The sequence below is a fragment of the Balaenoptera physalus genome, assembly GCF_965194825.1.
Source record: "Balaenoptera physalus genome assembly, chromosome: 12".
In the NCBI taxonomy this organism is placed as follows: Eukaryota; Metazoa; Chordata; class Mammalia; order Artiodactyla; family Balaenopteridae; genus Balaenoptera; species Balaenoptera physalus.
This window is the reverse complement of record NC_138897.1, coordinates 89,577,518-89,597,322: the sequence shown is the minus strand read 5'-3', so window position 1 is coordinate 89,597,322 and position 19,805 is coordinate 89,577,518. Positions and strand designations below refer to the sequence as shown.

The 19,805-nt window shown below is 44.3% G+C and overlaps 1 protein-coding gene across 5 annotated transcripts in view; it reads left to right on the top strand.

The window, feature by feature from the left end:
- Positions 1–19,805, top strand: part of CLIP1 (CAP-Gly domain containing linker protein 1) — a 125,239-nt gene that overhangs the window by 86,851 nt on the left and 18,583 nt on the right. For all 5 annotated transcript variants that reach the window (XM_082418005.1, XM_082418004.1, XM_082418002.1 and 2 more), the window contains 3 exons: positions 132–248; positions 2,367–2,473; positions 7,814–7,934. In XM_082418005.1, the coding sequence (XP_082274131.1) occupies positions 132–248; positions 2,367–2,473; positions 7,814–7,934 (345 nt within the window). The remainder of the gene's footprint in view (positions 1–131; positions 249–2,366; positions 2,474–7,813; positions 7,935–19,805) is intronic.

Genomic DNA, 19,805 nt, shown 5'->3' with positions numbered 1-19,805 from the left:
AGTGATTGGCTCGCCGTCTCTGTGTGATTTCCTTCACCACACAGACCCTGAGCCCTATGGCCTGAGCGTTAGTCACCTCCCCGGGTTGGTGAGGGGTGCCCTCATTTCTCACAGTGCTTTCTCGTATTTAGGCTGCTCAAACAACAGAAGATGCCATGCAGATAATGGAACAGATGACCAAAGAGAAGACAGAAACTCTGGCCTCCTTGGAGGATTCCAAGCAAACAAATGAAAAACTGCAGAACGAAGTAATCAGATTTAAATGGCTTTTTGTACAAAGGACGGCTTACCGACTTCATGGAGTGTTTGATCACTAACTCAGGATTGTTTATTTTTTGAAGTGTGGCCTTACACAGGTTTGATGTATGTTAGTGGAGTCAAACGTACACCGGGATGATAATATTAAATAAAGTGTATTACTTCATTACTTATTTAGTAGGATCAACCTTTAAAAAAGGAGGGGAAAACCCTAACAGCGTGGCTTTCTGTGATAATTGTTCAGTGATAGAACTAATGAGAGGAGGTACCGATAACATTCTCTAGCTTTTGTATTTTTTTATCTTAAATCACACATGCTTTTTTTCTCAACTTTCTCCCAACTTTGAGCCACTGAATTCCACCCCGCAGCCCTGAGTTTGACATAGGCCTTTTTCTTGGCCTAATTCAGTACTGGTTCCCTTTTGTCTCATTTTGAATCAGTCACTTCTGGGTCTTGGATAGATTTGCGGCCTCAAGATAATTTTGATTCTGTCCAGAAGTAGCATTTCTTATTCTTGCACCTTCCTTTGATTCCCAGTCCCCCCACCCCCAGCTCATACCAACCCTTTCTTTCTTTGGAAAGCTGTTACATAAATCTCAAGCAGATTGCTTCGCCGAAATAGTTATGTGAAGTTTTGTAGAACTTGAAATGCTTTTTAAAGCAATAGCCAGGTAAGAGGTTAAGAAATTAAAGCCAGGGAAAATCCGGAGAGCCGCATTGAATAGCTGCTATAAAGATCAGACCTTCTCATGATGGAAGGTCAATGATTGAAATCCATAAAGACATGAACATTTTGAGATAATTATAGGGTAAATAAAACTTGACATAGAAAAGAGTATGTTTATAAAATTGATGACTAATAAGAACCTGCTGTATAAAAAAAGAAAAATAAATAAATAAAAATTAAAAAAAAAAAAGAAAAGAGTACGTTTAGGAATTGACAGTCCTAACAGAAGAGGACATCAGCTGAAAATATAAAAGCATCAAAAATAATAGGTGATAACCAAAATTAGAAAGTAAAGTAAATGAGAAGATTTTAGGGAATGTCTCTAACCTTTGAAGATAGATTCAGGGAGAATTGTGTGCTTCTAAACCATACCCCTTGGTGTCTTGTTACAGCCAGAATACAGACTGGAGGAATCAGTTTTTGGACCCACTGAACATTCCATGAATCTGGAATGTTAGGGGGCATTAAAAGGGAGATGGTGGTGTTGAAACTAGCAAGACACTTTCTAGGGCTCCTGACTGGTAGCAGGTGACAGGACAGAAGCACCTTTGGCTGTAGAGATAACGATACACGTCCTAGAAAGCCAGCAAGGCGCCAGAAGCACACCCTGTGTAATGGATCACCCGTGAAGAGCTCCCCATCCTTGGGGGATGCACACCTCGAACTCCAGCCACCTGCCAGAGCCTGTGGTCGGTCATCCCCACTCCTTCTAGTAATGTGTCTGGCTTTCCCACCAGGGGCCAGGACCTAGGCTGGCTGTGTCCCCCATGGGCAGGTGATGGGGCTGAATGTGAGTGAGTGGTTTTCAGTCTCACTACATGACCTTTTCCTTTTCAGATTGAAGTTGAGATGAATAACTAAATCTTTTCCCATCTACAAATATCCCAATAATTTTTATAATGAGGACCATAGAAGTTTGGTACTGACATTGAAAAATATCTTATCCTAAATGACTAGTCTTTGGGGAAGAAAGTGGTTTATTTTCATTCCAGAGAATTAATCCTTGCTGATGGCATGCCTTTGCAATTTCTTTTTGGTTTTTTTTTAAGATGGATTATACATGAATAGCAAGTTCAATGATAAATTTTGAGAATTGTATACAAGGTGAAAGAAAACTTTTGCTTTAATTTATGTAGCAATTTAGTTTGACATTTTGGCCAGGTGTACAGCACATGTCTGACTAAAGTAAGGGGGAGGTTGCAGTTTATAATAGACTTGATCATTTATAATCTCTTCACCCAGGTGATCTTTTTGTTTGTTTGTTTTGCAAATGACTAATTTCACCTTTCTAATGCACCTTTTCATGAATGATTTGTCTATCCAGTCATGTGATTGGAAAATGAAATAATTTCATCAAGTTTTTTTCTCTTGGTGTTTAAGTTGGATACACTTAAAGAAAACAACTTGAAAAATATGGAAGAGCTGAACAAATCAAAAGAACTTCTGACTGTAGAGAACCAAAAAATGGAAGAATTCAAGAAAGAAATGTAAGTTTACCTCCTTTGAGAGAAATTATGGCACTAATTTAAAATTGCAAAAGGGAAAACAATGCTAATTATTTTTAGAATACTTGACAAGTATGTAGTCAAAAGTAATAGTCTCCCTCCTGCCCCCCGAACGCTGTTGCAAACCCGAGAAGTCACCCCTGTAACGTTACACTGTGAAGTCAGAACTATAGCTAAGTTACAGGATCAAAATGAAATGTGTGCTGGCTGATGAGTTAGGACAGCTGGAATTCAAATGTGACTTGGTAAAGCCTTATGAAAATCCAAGGGGAATCAGAGCTTTTTAAATTTTTTATTTTTTTTAATAAGTATTTTAATTAATTTATTTATTTATTTTATTTTTGGCTGTGTTGGGTCTTCGTTTCTGTGCGAGGGCTTTCTCTAGTTGTGGCAAGCGGAGGCCACTCTTCATCGCGGTGTGCGGGCCTCTCACTGTCGTGGCCTCTCTTGTTGCGGAGCACAGGCTCCAGACGCGCACGCTCAGTAGTTGTGGCTCACGGGCCTAGTTGCTCCGTGGCATGTGGGATCTTCCCAGACCAGGGCTCGAACCCGTGTCCCCTGCATTGGCAGGCAGATTCTCAACCACTGCGCCACCAGGGAAGCCCGCCCAGAGCTTTTTAAAGTAGTATGCTTACATGGTAGCTAATTTCAACATTAGGAAACATCAGACCCTCTGTGAATCAATCCCTCAAAACTCTTTCTATAGGGAAAAAAAAAAAAAGCATGCACTTTTGAGATTGTCAGTAGTCTTGATTTTAAGAGTAATCTAATCTTCTGGCGTGGAAATTAAAAGAGCAGAATTTTGGGAGACTCTTTCCAAACAAGGTTCACCCATCAGTCTGCTGCCTAGATTTCAGGCACACAGGCTGCCCATGTTTCCTTTGTCAATACCACCTTTCGAGTTTGGTTCTTATAATCATTGCAGGTGGTTATTTATCTGGCATTGTAAGTGACAGTTACAGAGTAGATTTCATTTTGCTTATCTGTTCTGAGAACTATACTGTATCAGCCATGTGAACCTGAAATTCAAAGCCAACTAATCTGGTGAACGTTTGAGCATGTCCTTTGTTCTAGGTACAGTTAAGCTAGGAAGGATACAAAGGTGAATTGCGTGTGGACCCTGCCCTCCGAGGGTTTGTATTATTTATTTCCAGTTTTGATCAAACGAATAGATGAGATTCAAACACAAACAAAAGCACCAGTTCCAAACTGCTGTTCCCAAGTCACCATCCTCAATACTATGTGTTGATCAAGCTCGGGTTAAATTAGCATACTGTGTCTAGTTCTTCTGCGAGTTCTTAAAATCCTCCTAGAAATGATCTCATCTGAGCTGCTCATCTGAGGGGATGGACAGCTCACGACATTGATGGTGGATCCTTTTGGCAGTCTTGGTTTTAGTGATGTTTCTCTGGGTGGTGTTTAAACAGCTCCCAACGGTTCCTTTTACACCGATGTGTACGTGCACAGTCGTGGTGACCGGCCACCAGGAGAGGCTTGAATCTCCTGGTCTGCCGAAGGCGAAGGGCACAAATAGAAACGGTCACTGTGATAGGAAAAACGAATTCAAATCAGTTCAGAGAGGATGGGTTCAGCTACAGTTCAGGGTCCCCCCCCGCTCCCCGGTGACACAGTAGCTCTGCTCACCTGAGTGTCTGGAGCCCATCATCTGCGTCACAAAGGCAGCTGGTGAGGGAGGATCTGAGCGTCGGGAGAAGATACCCTCACCACGCCCCCTCTGCCATCACCCCACTCTGAGCTCTCTGGGCCGTGCTGGGTAGTGGAGGGGTGGGACCAGAGGGGACCCACCTGAGAGGTGGAATTCCTGTCTCCTGCAGGGCTATCTGGGCGTCTCCTGTAAGGGTCGTCGCACTGGTCTAGCGTTAAGTGTCACCCTCCTCACTCAGTCTCTCTGTCATGTCCCCCACCCCACTCCGTGTGGGGTGGTTTCACCCCTGCCGAGAGGGAAGCTCTTTCTGCGTGCCCTTCTTTGAACGACCCCATTGAATAAGGAAAGCTCAGCCTCGGGCCTGCGGCCGCAAGGGAGCAAGAGCAAAAGCCTGTGGGCTGCGCTGCCGTCCACCTCACCTGCGCCTTCCTCCCCGGGCCCGGTTCCCGGGTCTCTGATCCCTGAGCAGGGAGTTCAGGCCAGGGGAAGCCAGACCACAGGGCAGACAGGGCCTGCGCTGCTTCTGATTGTCCTGGCCCAGCAGGGCTGCGAGAATCGTGCCTTGTGCCAGTAACTTGGCCGGTCAAGGCCGGGACTCTTAGCAGGACGGAGGGGCAGTGGGAGACACAGCGGTGACATACGTGGGAAGCTGCTGGAGGGAGGTGTGAGGAGTGGGTTGAAAGCGCCCCCCACCCCCAGTGACTCATTGTTCCCTGCCTGAGACTTGGCCGCATTTCAGGGACCAGCTGATATAAATGTACTGTGTCATGAGAACAGTGCTTCTTAAAAAGAAAAAAGCAGTCCTTTTACTGTTCCTTAGTCTTGTTCCCCGGTGCTCCGAGCTAGGGAAGGAGCAGCTGTCTGTTTTTCGAGGTTTAGCACGTACCTGGGATCTTCATGGCCTCTAGAGCTTTTCAGGTGTTTCTCTTCACCTGCCAGGACACCTATGCAGACCCAGGAGTTCTAACGGGAGCTACCTCCTACAGAAACTTGCCCTCTGCCCTGGAATCCCAGCATTTGCAACTAAATGTTCATTTTCCTCTATGTCACTTACTCAACCGGTTTTAGGAAAACTTGATTTTGGTGAGCCAGCTCCTATTTTTAGTTGGAGAGAGAGAATAAAATGGTTTCTCTCTGGTGTGTAATTTTTGACTCTCAGGGAAAACGATATAAGCCATCTAATTTTTGCCTTTAATTACTCACCTGGCACAGTAATAAATCTAGAATATATTTAGCATGGTAATTAATAGGTTTATGATAGATTCCTAAGCAGAATGTCTGCAAGTCAATATTAGCAATGTTTGCCTCTCAGTTTTAAAACTGCGACAGTCTCCTTTTCTGTTGCAAGACATCTATCTTATAATGTAGAAAGAAAAGCATCTTTAAAAATTGTGAGAGGGCTTCCCTGGTGGCGCAGTGGTTGAGAGTCCGCCTGCCGGTGCAGGGGACACGGGTTCGAGCCCTGGTCTGGGAGGATCCCACATGCCGCGGAGCGGCTAGGCCCGTGAGCCACAACTACTGAGCCTGCGCGTCTGGAGCCTGTGCTCCGCAGCAGGAGGGGCCGCGATAGTGGGAGGCCCGTGCACCGCAGTGAGGAGTGGCCCCCGCTCGCCGCAACTAGAGAAAGCCCTCGCACAGAAACGAAGACCCAACACAGCCAAAAATAAATAAATAAATAAATAAGCTTTCATTTTAAAAAAAAAAAAATTGTGAGAATTATATTTGTAGGTATTTTTGGAATTATTCCTTAGAGTATGTCCAGAAGTTGGGCTGTTAGAGCCTCCTTCTTCTATGAAATGTACATATCCCCTCTGGTCTAAAGAAAAATTGAAAGAGGTGTTTCTATATTCAAATCACAACTGAGGTCTGTCTGCCAGTTTTAACTCCAGTTCTCTTGGTTCTACAACTTACTTGATTTGGGGCAAATCTTTTCACTTACCTGAGCTTCAATTTTGTCATCTTTAAAATATAAATAATAACATTAGCTTCCTTGGGCTTTGAGGATTAAATGTACATGAAATCATTTTGCAGGTTTTAAAACATTGAACAAGTATCATTTTTATAAATCTTATGTCATCTTGATATTTCTTTGACTCCTTATTTTAATTTTCTTTACTGTGGGCTCTTAATAGAAACCAAGAATTTAAAAAATTTGAAAGGATGAAAATCTTTAAAAGAGAAAGAACAGGATCTTGAACTTATCTCTGACAGGCCACACAAATGCTGAAACCAAATAGCCCCTAATGAAGGTGGTGACCACTTGGGAATAAAAGGTTTGGCTTATGATGATTTCATCATAAGTAAAATCTTCTGATTTGTCAAGAGCTGGTGGACTTTGGCCAGAAGATGAACTTTAGCTGTAGTGCGCGTGTGTGTGTATATGTGTGTGTGTGTGTGTGTGTGTGTGTGTGTGTGTGTTTTGATCCATAATTAAAATCAAGCCTCCCAGCTTTTGAATGACTAATTACCTGAAGCTAAAATTCCTTCTCAGTTTTTCTTCACTTGCTAAATAAACATCTCTGTAAAATGACAAATTTAATGTGCTGGGAGGATTTTTGTGTAGACATCTTCCCCTATATCTTCATGAGGTCGGCCCCGTAGGTATGTTATAGGTACGTGGAGAATTAAAAATCAAGAAAACTGAAGATGCCAAGCACTGCCACCCATTAGACAACTGAAGTTAAAAATAGATGTGTTCATGCATCAGCAGATGGATTCATACCCAGATGACTTGATTCAGAATTCAGCCACGTATGACAGCTCACTAAATGGAATATAGCCAGCACAGACTTAAAATTCATAATTGCATCAAAACCTTCTATGGTATAAAACTAAAATTCAACAATCAAATAAACTGTTTTCAATGTCCACGTGTAAAGGATAATTTGGGATGTGTATTTGCAATTAAGCTTAATAATGGGAAGATGTTTAATAAATACATTTACCCTGTTCACATTTTATATGCTGATATTCATGGTATAATATGGTTAGCAAGCTGTATTTTTATTTGCTTCTTTTAATTTCAAGTTAGCAGTATGGAAAGAATACAATCAAAATAAAACACTTGTTATGTAATTAGAAAACTGCATTTCCTTTGGGCATTTCACCTCTAATTGTCCTGAAAATATACCCAGATTCCCACCAGCACTTGATTCTGACAAATACTGGCAAATGGAACCACCAGATATGCATTTCTGCCAGAAAAAAAAAAAAAAAACAGATTACAGATTTGTACAGTTAGAATAGTGCCATGGCAGCAAAGTAAATCACTTTATCAACATGATAGGTTTAAGTATAATTTTCTAATGGAAATAAGGGGAATACTGACCATTTCATCTGTCATTTATTTTAGAGTGACATTGCTTTTTTGTATGGGGAGTATTTAGAAGTGGGGTAAGTGTGGGTGATGAGAGAGTGGATGTAGTGTTTATCAGGTTTGAAAAAAAATGGAATACATGCGAGTAGCTGTCCTCCTCCTGAGAGGTTAAAGCCATTTGGCCCCTCCTGCATGTAGATAACGCTGCCTTCTGTTGTTATAGAGCCTATCAGGCACGTGACCCAGATATATTTTCCTTGGTGCTGTGAAGCTGGTCGTCTCCCACAGTTTCCTTGCCTGTCTTGTTTCTATGGTAACCCTGCACTCACTGTCCTTGCAGAGAAACCCTAAAGCAGGCAGCAGCTCAGAAGTCCCAGCAGCTTTCAGCACTGCAAGAGGAGAACGTGAAACTTGCCGAGGAGCTGGGGAGAAGCAGGGACGAAGTCACAAGTCATCAAAAGGTCAGTGGGCGTTGGGTGGGCATTCCCAGCTCGGCCACGCTGATGTCTGCTGCTGTGGGCAGGGCGCTCGGAGGCTCCTCAGAGAATGTGCTCGATGTGGTGGGGTGGTTCAAATGGGATTTCAAGTCACCTGTGTTACATGTCTCCTCGTTTTCAAGCGTGCTGCTGTAGGACTTGGGTAGGAGTGAGTTGACAGGTCCTTTAAAAAAAAAAAAAAAAAAGCGCTGGGAACTTGCAGGCAAGTAGAAAATAAGATCTTTATCAGATGATCTTATGGCAATGCATTTAAATGGATAGGGACAGTATCTTTTCCCTACTGCTTGGGTTTCAAATTTTTTTTTTCTCGATTTTTTTTTTCTTTCATCAAAATCAATTTTAAGAAAAAGGTTCCAAGAATACAGATTTGGTGTGAGGGTTGGCAGCTGTTTTTAAATAGGACTCTGCTTTTCTTTAAATTAAAAAAAATGTTTAAACATCTCCTAATGGAACTGTGTGTACATGTGCACTTGTGCGCATTGGTGTATGGAACGTGTGTTACACTTGGAATGAACGATAAGCTAACCACAACCCACTTGTTTCCGTATTTAAATTACAAAGGCTTCTGACAAGTTTATTAAACACTGAAGCAAAACTGATTTTAAAGAATGCTGTATTCTGCTTTTTATTCTTGAATCAAAACGCTAGACTGTTAGTCACATCTGACCTCAGAGCAGAAGTTCCAAAAAATGACATTTTTAAGAGAATTTTACTGTGTGGTCATTATTTCTTGCTTTGCACGTCAAGGGGAAAAAAAATTTTTTTTCCCAAGCATACTTTGCAAATATTTTTTTTTAAATAAATTTATTGATTGATTGATTGATTTTTGGGTGTGTTAGGTCTTCATTTCTGTGCGAGGGCTTTCTCTAGTTGCGGCGAGCGGGGGCCACTCTTCATCGCGGTGCACGGGCCTCTCACTGTTGTGGCCTCTCTTGTTGCGGAGCACAGGCTCCAGACGCGCAGGCTCAGTAGTTGTGGCTCACGGGCCCAGTTGCTCCACGGCATGTGGGATCTTCCCAGACCAGGGCTCGAACCCGTGTCCCCTGCATTGGCAGGCAGACTCTCAACCACTGTGCCACCAGGGAAGCCCCTTTGCAAATATTAATTCTCATTTGGATGGAGTAGATTGAGTGTCCATTGACGTGGTGCCATTTGTAGTGAAAGCTCTCTTCAGAGAGTTGATTTCAAACTTGAAAGTCTTCATTAGAGCTTTCCACAGCTGCCTTACTTCACTGGAGAAATGGCCCATGTCTCCAGACTCCAGGCCAACAATGATGCTCTTGGTGATAGTAGCTCACATTCAGTGGCTCTTATTTTACTGTGTGACAGGCACAAATACATGATAGCTGTCCTCTCGATCTTCACAGTAGTTCCATGAGATGGCACTGTCATTACCCCCACTTGTAAAAGAGGAAGCGGAAGCCCAAAGAAGGTAGTAATGTGCTCAACCTCATTCAGCCAATAGCATGCGGAGATGTGTGTCATTTTCTGATTTGGGTCAGGAAAAGGATCAAAGGGGGTTGACGTAAATAGGGTTGCTGCACTCTGCTTTGGTCGCTGTGTGAGAAAGCGGGGTTCATGGAAAACAGAAGCCCTTTGACCAGATGAGGTTCTTTTCTTCCTGGCACAAACCAGAGCGTCTGAAACCTTGTGGGTACCTCTGACATCAGTGTGTCTGTAAGGACTTGCAAGGGAAGGATCTCGGCCAAGTGCCGAGTCTGTTGGTCTCCTTTTATCTCGTCTCACTGAACGTCTTTGGAGGAGAGCGTGGAATCCACCAATGGGAAGAACACACAGAGGTCAGCCTCCTGTCTTACGTTGTGACCTTAACTGGACTGTTGATTACATTTCTTGTTTCTGTCACTCAGAACCGGAAAGACTAAGAGGGAAGCATCACGATTCCTCGGGCAGAGGTTTTCAGGGTTCCTCTCCATCCTCCAGCCCTTTCTCTTTTGCCTTGGTATTTGAATTACCTTCTTTTTTTTTTTTTAATTAATTAATTAATTAATTAATTAATTTATGGCTGTGTTGGGTCTTCGTTTCTGTGCGAGGGCTTTCTCTAGTTGTGACAAGCGGGGGCCACTCTTCATTGCGGTGCACGGGCCTCTCACTATCGTGGCCTCTCTTGTTGCGGAGCACAGGCTCCAGACGCGCAGGCTCAGTAATTGTGGCTCACGGGCCCAGCTACTCTGCGGCATGTGGGATCTTCCCAGACCACGGCTCGAACCCGTGTCCCCTGCATTAGCAGGCAGATTCTCAACCACTGCGCCACCAGGGAAGCCCAACCTTCTTTTTGAAAAGGTTTTGGGACTAAAACTTTGAAGCTCAGTGACTTTGAAGAATGTTAGAAAACAGCACCTGCAAGAAACAACCAGGGCAGTGACGTCCCTTAAAAGCAGGGGTTGTTTTGCCCTTTGTAGGGCCCTGTGTTTTACTCTGGAGAGAGAAGCAAGTGGCTGTGAACTAAACCACGATAGGCTGCGACACCAGAGATTGTCAACAGTGATGGTGAACACCAAGGAAGACTGCAGATACTGCTTCCCTTGACGTGTACACGTTTCAAAAGAGTGGAGAGAATCCCCCCATTTAAAATAACTTAGAAGCAGCCTTAGGCTGAAGAAGACTGATTAATTCATCGGCTCTTATTACTCTTACTACATAATCTCCAAGAGTCTAGAGTGCTGCTTACTTATGTAAAATCACGAACTTCCACTTTGTTACTTGCTGCAGTTGAGCCAAACTATTGATCAACTTTGTTCAGAAGTATACTACAGAGTTTGGCAGAAACCCTATTTAAAAAAAAAAAAAAAAAAGAATTTTAATTGTAGTACTATAGACATAGTCAGTGTTTCATTCTAAAGTGAAGACAGTGGAGGACTGTGGTCCAGTGGGTGAGGCTCTGCGTTCCCAATGCAGGGGGCCCGGGTTTGATCCCTGGTTGGAGAACTAGATCCTGCATGCTGCAGCTAAGACTTGGCGCAGCCAAAATAAGTAAGTAAATAAATAAATATTTTAAAAAAATAATAAGGTGAAGACAGTAGAGACTAGATTGACGTGGGACAGATAAACACTGACCCGGGACCCGAGTTCCATCCCGGTCCCTTTGCTCATCAGCACCACATTCGCTGACCGTGTACTGAGCGGATTGCTCTGCCGTTGTTTCACAGAATCATCACCACATACCTGAGACAGTCAGGTTATTGTGTAGGATGGAAGGAAGCTGAGGCTCAAAAATGAAGCGGTTCACCAAGGACACAGAGCTAGGCAGCGGAGGAGCCGAGATCAGAACTCGTGTCTGACTAACTCGTAAGCCTGTTTGCCTGCTCCTGTCCCTTACTGAGAATAAAACTTATTTCTAGGTACTTCATAATTATCGTTAAAATTAAAAAAAAAAAACCCTCTGAGCTAGGAATGGGGTAGGTGGGGTCAAACAGTACTATAAAAATATACTTTCAATTCTACTGTTACTTTTTTTCTGCCTCAAATATTTATTTTGCTTAGAAAACCCATGAGATTCCAGAATCTGTTCTGCATCTTTTTTTTTTTTTTTTGGCCTCGCCACGTGGCATGTAGGATCTTAGTTCCCCGACCAGGGATCGAACACGCGCCCCCTGCATTGGAAGCACAGAGTCTTAACCACTAGAGTGCGAGGGACATCCTATCCTGCCTCTTAAGACTCTCACTGGGAATGTGGGCTAAGGATTTTGATTTCCTTGAGAAGCCATCTTCATGAAGAGGGCTATTTCATTTCCTGTTTGTCATTTGGAAGTCAGATTATTTGTTGAAATAAAAGAATCCCTGCTCCCCTGTGACAGTGGTTTTGTAGAGCATTCTCTCTATCACCTTAAAAGGTGATGAAGGAGTTCCGAAATTAAGAGGGCCAACAGTGAGCAGGACTGGTTGGTCAAAGGTGGGGAGTGATGGTAGCTTCTGTGCTTTCTTAGAAACCCTCGTCTGCCGTGATTGGCAAGTGGGTGCCATGTCCCCCGGGGGGAAGTGTTTGAACAGTTGTGGGGCTTACCTGCTGGCTGGCAGCCCTCCAGGGTGGAGCTGGCTAAGCTAGAAGCAGAGCCCCTATCAGACACTCTCCTTTCCTCTCTAAGTCCCCTTTACCCAGTAGGGTTTTTCATTTTAAGAGGGGAGGGCAGTGACAACCAGCGTCAGTTAGGGTTGTGAGAAGCAGAAGTGTTGGAGTTATCTGGCATCGCCTGTGACAGAAATCTTCATAAAATGTCACAGAGAGTGCCTCATCTTTTAAAAGAGGCTATATTAGATTGAACATACGAAATAGCTATTGTTCTGCAATTTCATAGGGTTCAACCTAATAGCTCACGTAATTTAGTTTTTCTTATGACTGATGGTTTTGAAGATTGTCATTATAATTGCTGTTGACGGTTTGCCCTCACACTGTTTCCTTCCTGATGGCCTGACTGGTTTCATGCTGCTTTGGGTTGGTTTTGGGGATGTGTGTGTGTGTGTGTTGTGTGTGTGTGTGTGTTCAAATACACGTAACATAAAATGTACTGTTTTACCCATTTTACATTGTACGATTCAGCGGCACTTAGCACATTCACAGCGTCGTGCGACCATCACCTCCGTCTAGTTGCGACATCTTCATCGCCCCGAAATGAAACTCCACTTAAGCAGCCACTGCCCGTTCCTCCCTCCTCCCAGCCCTTGGCAACCACTAATCTATTTTTTTTTACCCCGTGGATTTGCTCATTCTGGATATTTCACATAAATGGCATCATACAGTCCGTGTCCAGTTGCGCCTGGCTTCTCTCACGGAGGATAATGTTTTTGAGGCTCATCCATGTTGCAGCCTGTGTCAGAACTTCATACCTTGTCGTGGCTGAGTCGCATTTTATTGAAGGGATAGACCACGTTTCATGTATCCGTTTGCTTCAGGCGTCTCAGTCTCTTTCTCCACTGAGACGGCCACCCGTCCCTCCTGAAGCCTCCACCCCTGCCTGGAGCCGCTGCGTCTCACCGCCCCTTCGGGTCTTCCGCGGGTCGCGATCCTCGTTTCTAAATCTCGCCACACTCTTCACACTTGCAGCCCTGTCTTCAGCTTACCAAACTCTTAAAGTTTGTCTTCTGCCTTATTTCTCACTCCCCTTTCCTTCCCCGTCCGTTGCAGTCGGCTTCCTGCCGCCCCAGCGCACGCCGGCAACGACTCTGGCGTGAGCGGTGGCTTCCCTGCGGCTGCGCACGCGCGGCTCCTTGCACGCTCTGTAGACGGTGCGCACCACCATCCGCGTTGCGACGCGCCTCCCCTGGCTTCCTCCACACCTCACGTGTCTCCCGCATCTCCCGCCACACCCCGTCCCTGGCCGTGTGCCTGTCTGCTTGTGCATCTCTCCTCCTCCTCCCCCACTCGTGCACTTTTTGCCTCACCGCTGGAGGCCCGTGCCCTGTCGTCACCTCTCGTCTGCAGGTGGCCGCTTCCTTCCCCCGTCTGGGTCGCAGTCTCCTCGGCTCTCTGCGCGTGACCCTCGGAGCCGGGTGTGTGGTCGACTCAGGCTCTCTCCCCGCACAGCTCGGAGACAGTGGGCCTCCTAGAGCAGGACATGAAGGTTTAACGAGTGAATGAATGAACGGGTGATGAAATGACTATCTCATCTTTAGCCAGGCCCTCAGGTCCCGTTTTACAGCATAAGATATGGAGACTGTGTGACTGCTCTTTCTGCTTTCTTCCCGTCCAGTTACTTCCAGTTTCATGGCTCTGTTGCACAGCTGCGGTTGCCAAAAGACAATCACCACACGAGCGGGACGTTTGCTCTGTGTGGATGGTGGACTGTACAGTGAATTCGGGCAGGGTCACGTGGTGTCAAGCTTAATGGAAACCGTGCAGAGCATTATTTCTTCTCATAGAGAATACTAAAAATAATCAGAATGATGTGAGTTCTTCTATAGAAACAGTCACCTTAGGGAGTCACTTTTGAAATGTCTGATGTATCATTCCCAAACCTCACATGTATTCTCCTCTGTGAGGGTTGCAGATACACTGAACTGCCGCTATGGGAATAGTGCTGGTTTTTCCCCTGGTTATTTGCAAAATGAGGTCATAGTTGGCTTATGGAAACTGGACAGATATGAGATGACTCAGTAACTGTATTTCATCAACACCTCTTCCTAACAGAGGTTATAACAGATGCAGTATACAAAAAACTGGGGTTATCACCTAAATTGATCCTTGAATCATTGCCTGCCTTTTAAATAAGCCTACATTCCCAGACCTGAATGTTTAGAAAGAAAACGCTGTTTTTAGCTTGTCGTATTTTATTTTGGAAAAGTAGTGATCATCGGCCATCAAATTTTAATCTGGAGTTGGGGTGGGGTGACTTCCGGGCGAGTAGGGCCAAGTGAAGCTGGATCACAGAATCTCTCTCCCGCGCGCGCACGATACCTAGGGAAATGAACACTTTTTCGACTGTTAAAAACACCTTCAGGAAAATCCAGCAAAGCCAATCAAGTTCATGCTGTAAACACTGAAACTGACAACCAAGAAAAGAAACAAAATTGTGGTGTGACTCTGTTTGAAACTGTGTCCACGGTGGTAAGAGAAAGGAAAACAAATAGCAAAATCCCCAGAAATTTCCCTCTAATTCTCCCCATCCCCATGCCCAACCCAGTTTGGAGAAAATTAGCCTGAAGAAGTGAGTAGGCAGTCAGGGAAAAATCTTTGAGGCCAGAGCTGCTTCTGCCACCCAGCACTCTACCAGAGCAGGAAAAACGGCTAGGCGTCATTTTCCATAGCTGGTCTAGCCGACAGGGTGGCTTAAGTAAACAGGGGTGGGTGGGAATGGGTGGGTTTTTACTCAAATGATGATAAGTTCACAGGTAGGTAGTCCCCGTGGGTCCAGGTTCCTCAGGGAACCCTGCCCTCCCTCTCTGCTCTGCTGCTGTCCTCAGCAGATAGTTTTCATCCTCTCAATCTCAGTGGCTCTTACACCCCCAGGCATTGCAAAACTCTCCGGGAGGAAGCAGGCAGAAGGACAAGTGGGGAAAGGCAGAGGGCTCCTCTTTACATCGTTTATCTTTTCATTTGGAGAGGACAATTCAGATCTCTGTAATAGTGTCACCTCCAACCACGAGTGAGGCTGGATTCCTCCAGGAAGGGAAGGAAACAGAGGAGGTGAGAGTAGACGTTGAAAGAGCCAACTTGTAATATCTGCCTGGAGCTGAAGCTGAGCACACACTCCTTCAGGAATAGTTGCCTCTTTTCTGATGCGGTAGATGAGAAGCAGGACACTGAAGGGAAAAGCTGAGAGACAGAGCTCCAGCAGATCGTATAGTCACCCGAACAGCACTCTCCCCACCCTCGCCCCAGGGCCCTCTGGCTACAGAAATATATAGACTGCAGTGCCCGATTTTTCAGTTGTAGCTTGGAGGTCTCAGATAAAGTAGGAGGGGCATAAAGGAAAATTCATTTACATTACATGTGAGCAAATAGAAGGTCTAGGTAGAGCTGCCCAGGGTAAGATGAACAATTGACTACATACTGTACCAAAAGAGGAAAGAAGAAAAGAAAAGAACCTAGGAATCCAAAGAGAGATGAGGGATTCAGGCCATGAGAAAACATTACCCAGAGTAAAATATTGCTTTGTGTTATATAAAAGCTTAAGTGATGTAAATAAAACAGCTGTTCAAAGAGAAGATGGTAAAATGACACAAGCTGAACAGAGAGAGGAAAGAGTTAAGGAAACAAATTGAAGACCAAAACCACACCGTATCAGAACTGGTAAATACATCAGAAACAGACAGGGACCTAATGAACGTTTCTGAAAATATACAGAGAATTCTTCAGGTCCCCAGGCAGAAAAAGCAGATTCCTTATAAAAAGGAGAAAAAATAGCCCACTGCAGCTGCATTCAATGCCAGAAAAAAAAACCAAAAAACATAGTGCACTGTTTCCAAAGTTCTAAGGGACAGAAGATATGATTAGGAGCATCATATCCAAGCAATTATTATTCAGGTAAGAAGACAGGTGTTTCCAAACTTGAAAGAACTTAGACGCTATAGCATCTATGAGTCCTTCTGGAAAGTAGCTTACTTACTGGTAAAATTTGGCCAAGCAAGACATGACTCAATATACAGGACTTACTAGCTCAAGAGAAGCCTGGCAAAGGAACTGGAGGTGAGCACTAAATCCAGGTAAATAGACAGCTAAGCTAACAGTTTAGGGAATCACAGATGAGGAACAGAGTTGTGATTTTAACTTTTTATTTGGAAATCATTTCAAGCTTTGCAAAACGTTGTAAAAATAAAGCACAGAGGGCTTCCCTGGTGGCGCAGTGGTTGAGAATCTGCCTGCCAATGCAGGGGACACGGGTTCGAGCCCTGGTCTGGGAAGATCCCACATGCCACGGAGCAACTAGGCCCGTGAGCCACAACTACTGAGCCTGCGCGTCTGGAGCTTGTGCTCCGCAACAAGAGAGGCCGCGATAGTGAGAGGCCCGCGCACCGCGATGAAGAGTGGCCCCCGCTTGCCGCAACTAGAGAAATCCCTCACACAGAAACCAAGCCCCAACACAGCCATAAATAAATAAATAAATAAATAAAATTTAGAAATTAAATAAATAAATAAAACAGAGTGCTCATGTAGGCTAAGGATTGGTTTTTACCTAACCACAGTGCGGCTGTCAAATTCAGGAAGTTGAACACTATTATCTAACGTATGGGCCCTATTCCTGTTTAGGCAGTTGTCGTGATATCCTTTACATCAATAGTTTTTGTGGGGTTTTTTTCCCCCCGATTCAGGATCTAGTCCAGGATCATGCGTTCCATTCATTGACTCAGGTCTCTTTAGTTGTCTTTATCTGGAATGGTTCTTCTGCCTTTGTCTTTTATGACTTGACTTTTTTGAAAACAGGCCAGTTATGTTGTATAAAATCCTTCATTTTGGGTTTGTCAGGTGTTTCCTCATGATGGTATTTAGGTTATTCATTTTTAGCAGGAAGACTATATAAGTGATTACCATTTCCTGCCCGGAGGCAGGTGATGTTGCTTTATCCCATTATTGGTGATGTCAGTTTTGATCATTTAGTGAAGGTAAGTTTAAAGCATTTGCAAGACAAAAAGAAAAAAATCAAAGACAAAGGAGAAAAAAGAAAAATATACAGAGAGAATATGACTAACAAAATTTGAGGTGATAGAGTTGAAAGAACGTGGAAGTATGCAAGCCTCCTCATCTTTTATATCAGGGTGATGTTTGATATTATTTAAAATTAAAATTAACTTACACCTAAGAAAATGATATTAACATCTATGTTTTTTTAAAAATATATTCTACTTAAAAATTTTACAAAATAAATGTATAAACCTAGTGGGAGTTCTTAGAAAGGAATATATCTTTGTGGTAAAGAACATTTTTCTGCCCTCAGCCATTTTCTTTTATTTACTTTGATTTTTCTTTCTCCTGTTAAATTCAAGTCAAATTAAATTTGCTTTTGTCTCCCCTCTCTGTCCTTCTTGCTCTGTGTACATGGAGAAGTCTGTCTGTCTGTGTGTGCGAGGAGAGACAGCTAATGTTCATTGTTTCTTCTCTGAAGGGGCTTGTCCACAGAATTGACTAAATCCTCCTCTTCTTTCCTCCCCATTACCTTCTCCACTTCCAAGAGCACGAGTCTGTGTGGGAGGCGAGACTAGCGATCCGCAGACACAGGGGATGGGGATGTGTCTTGTGCTGTCAAGGTAGCGCCGCTATTTTGGACCTCAGAACACTTGCTCCGAGAAGAGGCTGAAGTCGCCCACACGTGAACCACTTCCCCGGGGAAGTCGGTGAGAAAAGCAGCAGCTGAGCGCCAGCTCGCTCAGACTAGCTGAGCAGAGAGTTCCTCCGGTGAGAGCCCTGGCTTCTCGGCGTCACTGCCAGCTCACACCCGAGGACAGCACCAGCTTACCGGCTCTCTGACCCCGTCGTGTACGCGACACGTAGTTACTTAGTGCCTACTGTGTGCCTGCCCGTGCTCCAGAAACGGAGGAGACAGCGGTGAACAAAACAGAAAACTGGTCGTCCTCCCTCCGTCAAGTGGTCTGCGTAATGGTTCCGAACTTCAGCACATCCTTCACTTCACACAAGCTAGTATTTTTCTTAGGTGATAGATTGAAGACAAATTACCCACCATGTTTATTGTATTATAAAACAGTTTTGTGGATAGATCAGCTGTGTGAGATTCTCTGGTCCAGAGTTCCCCAAATCATGGTCACTTGTATACTGTCTTCACTGTAATGTTATCGTCTTAATATTTTTCTGTAAAATAACCCTCCCTTTTATTCAGCCTTTTATTACAAAAAGTTTCAAACACGCACAGAAGCAGAGTGAGCAGAACAGTGAATCCCCACGTGCCCCACTCTGAAGGCAGTCAACTCTTGGTCACTCTTGTTTCTTTTTTTTTTTTTTGGCCGCGCAGCCTGTGGGATCTTAGTTCCCAGACCAGGGGTTGAACCCGCACCCGCTGCTGTGGAAGCGCGGAGTCCTAACCACTGGACCCCCAGGGAAGGCCCAGTCCCTCTTGCTTCAGTTCTACTCTCACTCACCCTCCACTCCATCATAGATCAATTTGAAGCAAATCCTAGAATACTGTCATTTTATCTGTAAATATCTTTGTACCTCTAAAAAATAAAATTATTTATCCCCCCCTTTTTTTAATAAATTTATTTATTTATTTATGGCTGTGTTGGGTCTTTGTTTCTGTGCGAGGGCTTTCTCTAGTTGCAGCGAGCGGGGGCCACTCTTCATCGCGGTGCACGGGCCTCTCACTGTCGCGGCCTCTCTTGTTGCGGAGCACAGGCTCCAGACGCGCAGGCTCAGTAGTTGTGGCACACGGGCCCAGTTGCTCCATGGCATGTGGGATCTTCCCAGACCAGGGCTCGAACCCGTGTCCCCTGCATTGGCAGGCAGATTCTCAACCACTGCGCCACCAGGGAAGCCCCGAACCTTTTTTTTTTTTTTTTTTTTTTTTGGCCATGCTGTGTGGCTTGCGGGATCTTCGTTCCCAACAAGGGATTGAACCCGGGGCCCACAGCAGTGAAAGCACCGAGTCCTAACCACTGGACTGCCAAGGAATTCCCTATTCCTTTTAAATTGTAATGTTATTTTAAAATTAAAAATAATCATACATGTTTGTAACATGAGACAATACAAATACATACCATTTCAAAGTTATTACTCCTCCCATTGTTATTTCATCGAGGCAACATTATAAATGGTTGCGTGTACCTTTCCATACTGCTCTTCATGTGTGTAACAGCATATACATATAGTTTGTTTTTTTACAAAAGCAATATTGTATACGCTACTCAAACTCACCTTTTTCCCCCGAAGTTATATTTATTAAGGTATAATTTACGGGCTTCCCTGGTGGTGCAGTGGTTAAGAATCCGCCAGCCAATGCAGGGGACATGGGTTCGAGCCCTGGTCCGGGAAGATCCCACATGCCACGGAGCAACTAAACCTGTGCACCACAATTACTTAGCCTGCGCTCTAGAGCCCGCAAGCCACAACTACTGAGCCCGCGTGCCACAACTGCTGAAGCCCGCGCACCTAGAGCCTGTGCTCTGCAACAAGAAAAGCCACCGCAATGAGAAGCCTGCACACCGCAGCAAAGAGTAGCCCCCGCTCGCCGCAACTAGAGAAAGCCTGCACACAGCAACGAAGACCCAACGCTGCCAAAACATAAATAATAAATAAATTTATGAAAGAGAAGGTATTAAAAAAAAGGTATAATTTACATAAAATTCACCCTTCATAGGTATATGGCTTGATGAGTTTTGACATATATATATAGTCATATAATTTACCCCAAAATCAAGATTTCCTTCACCCCCAAA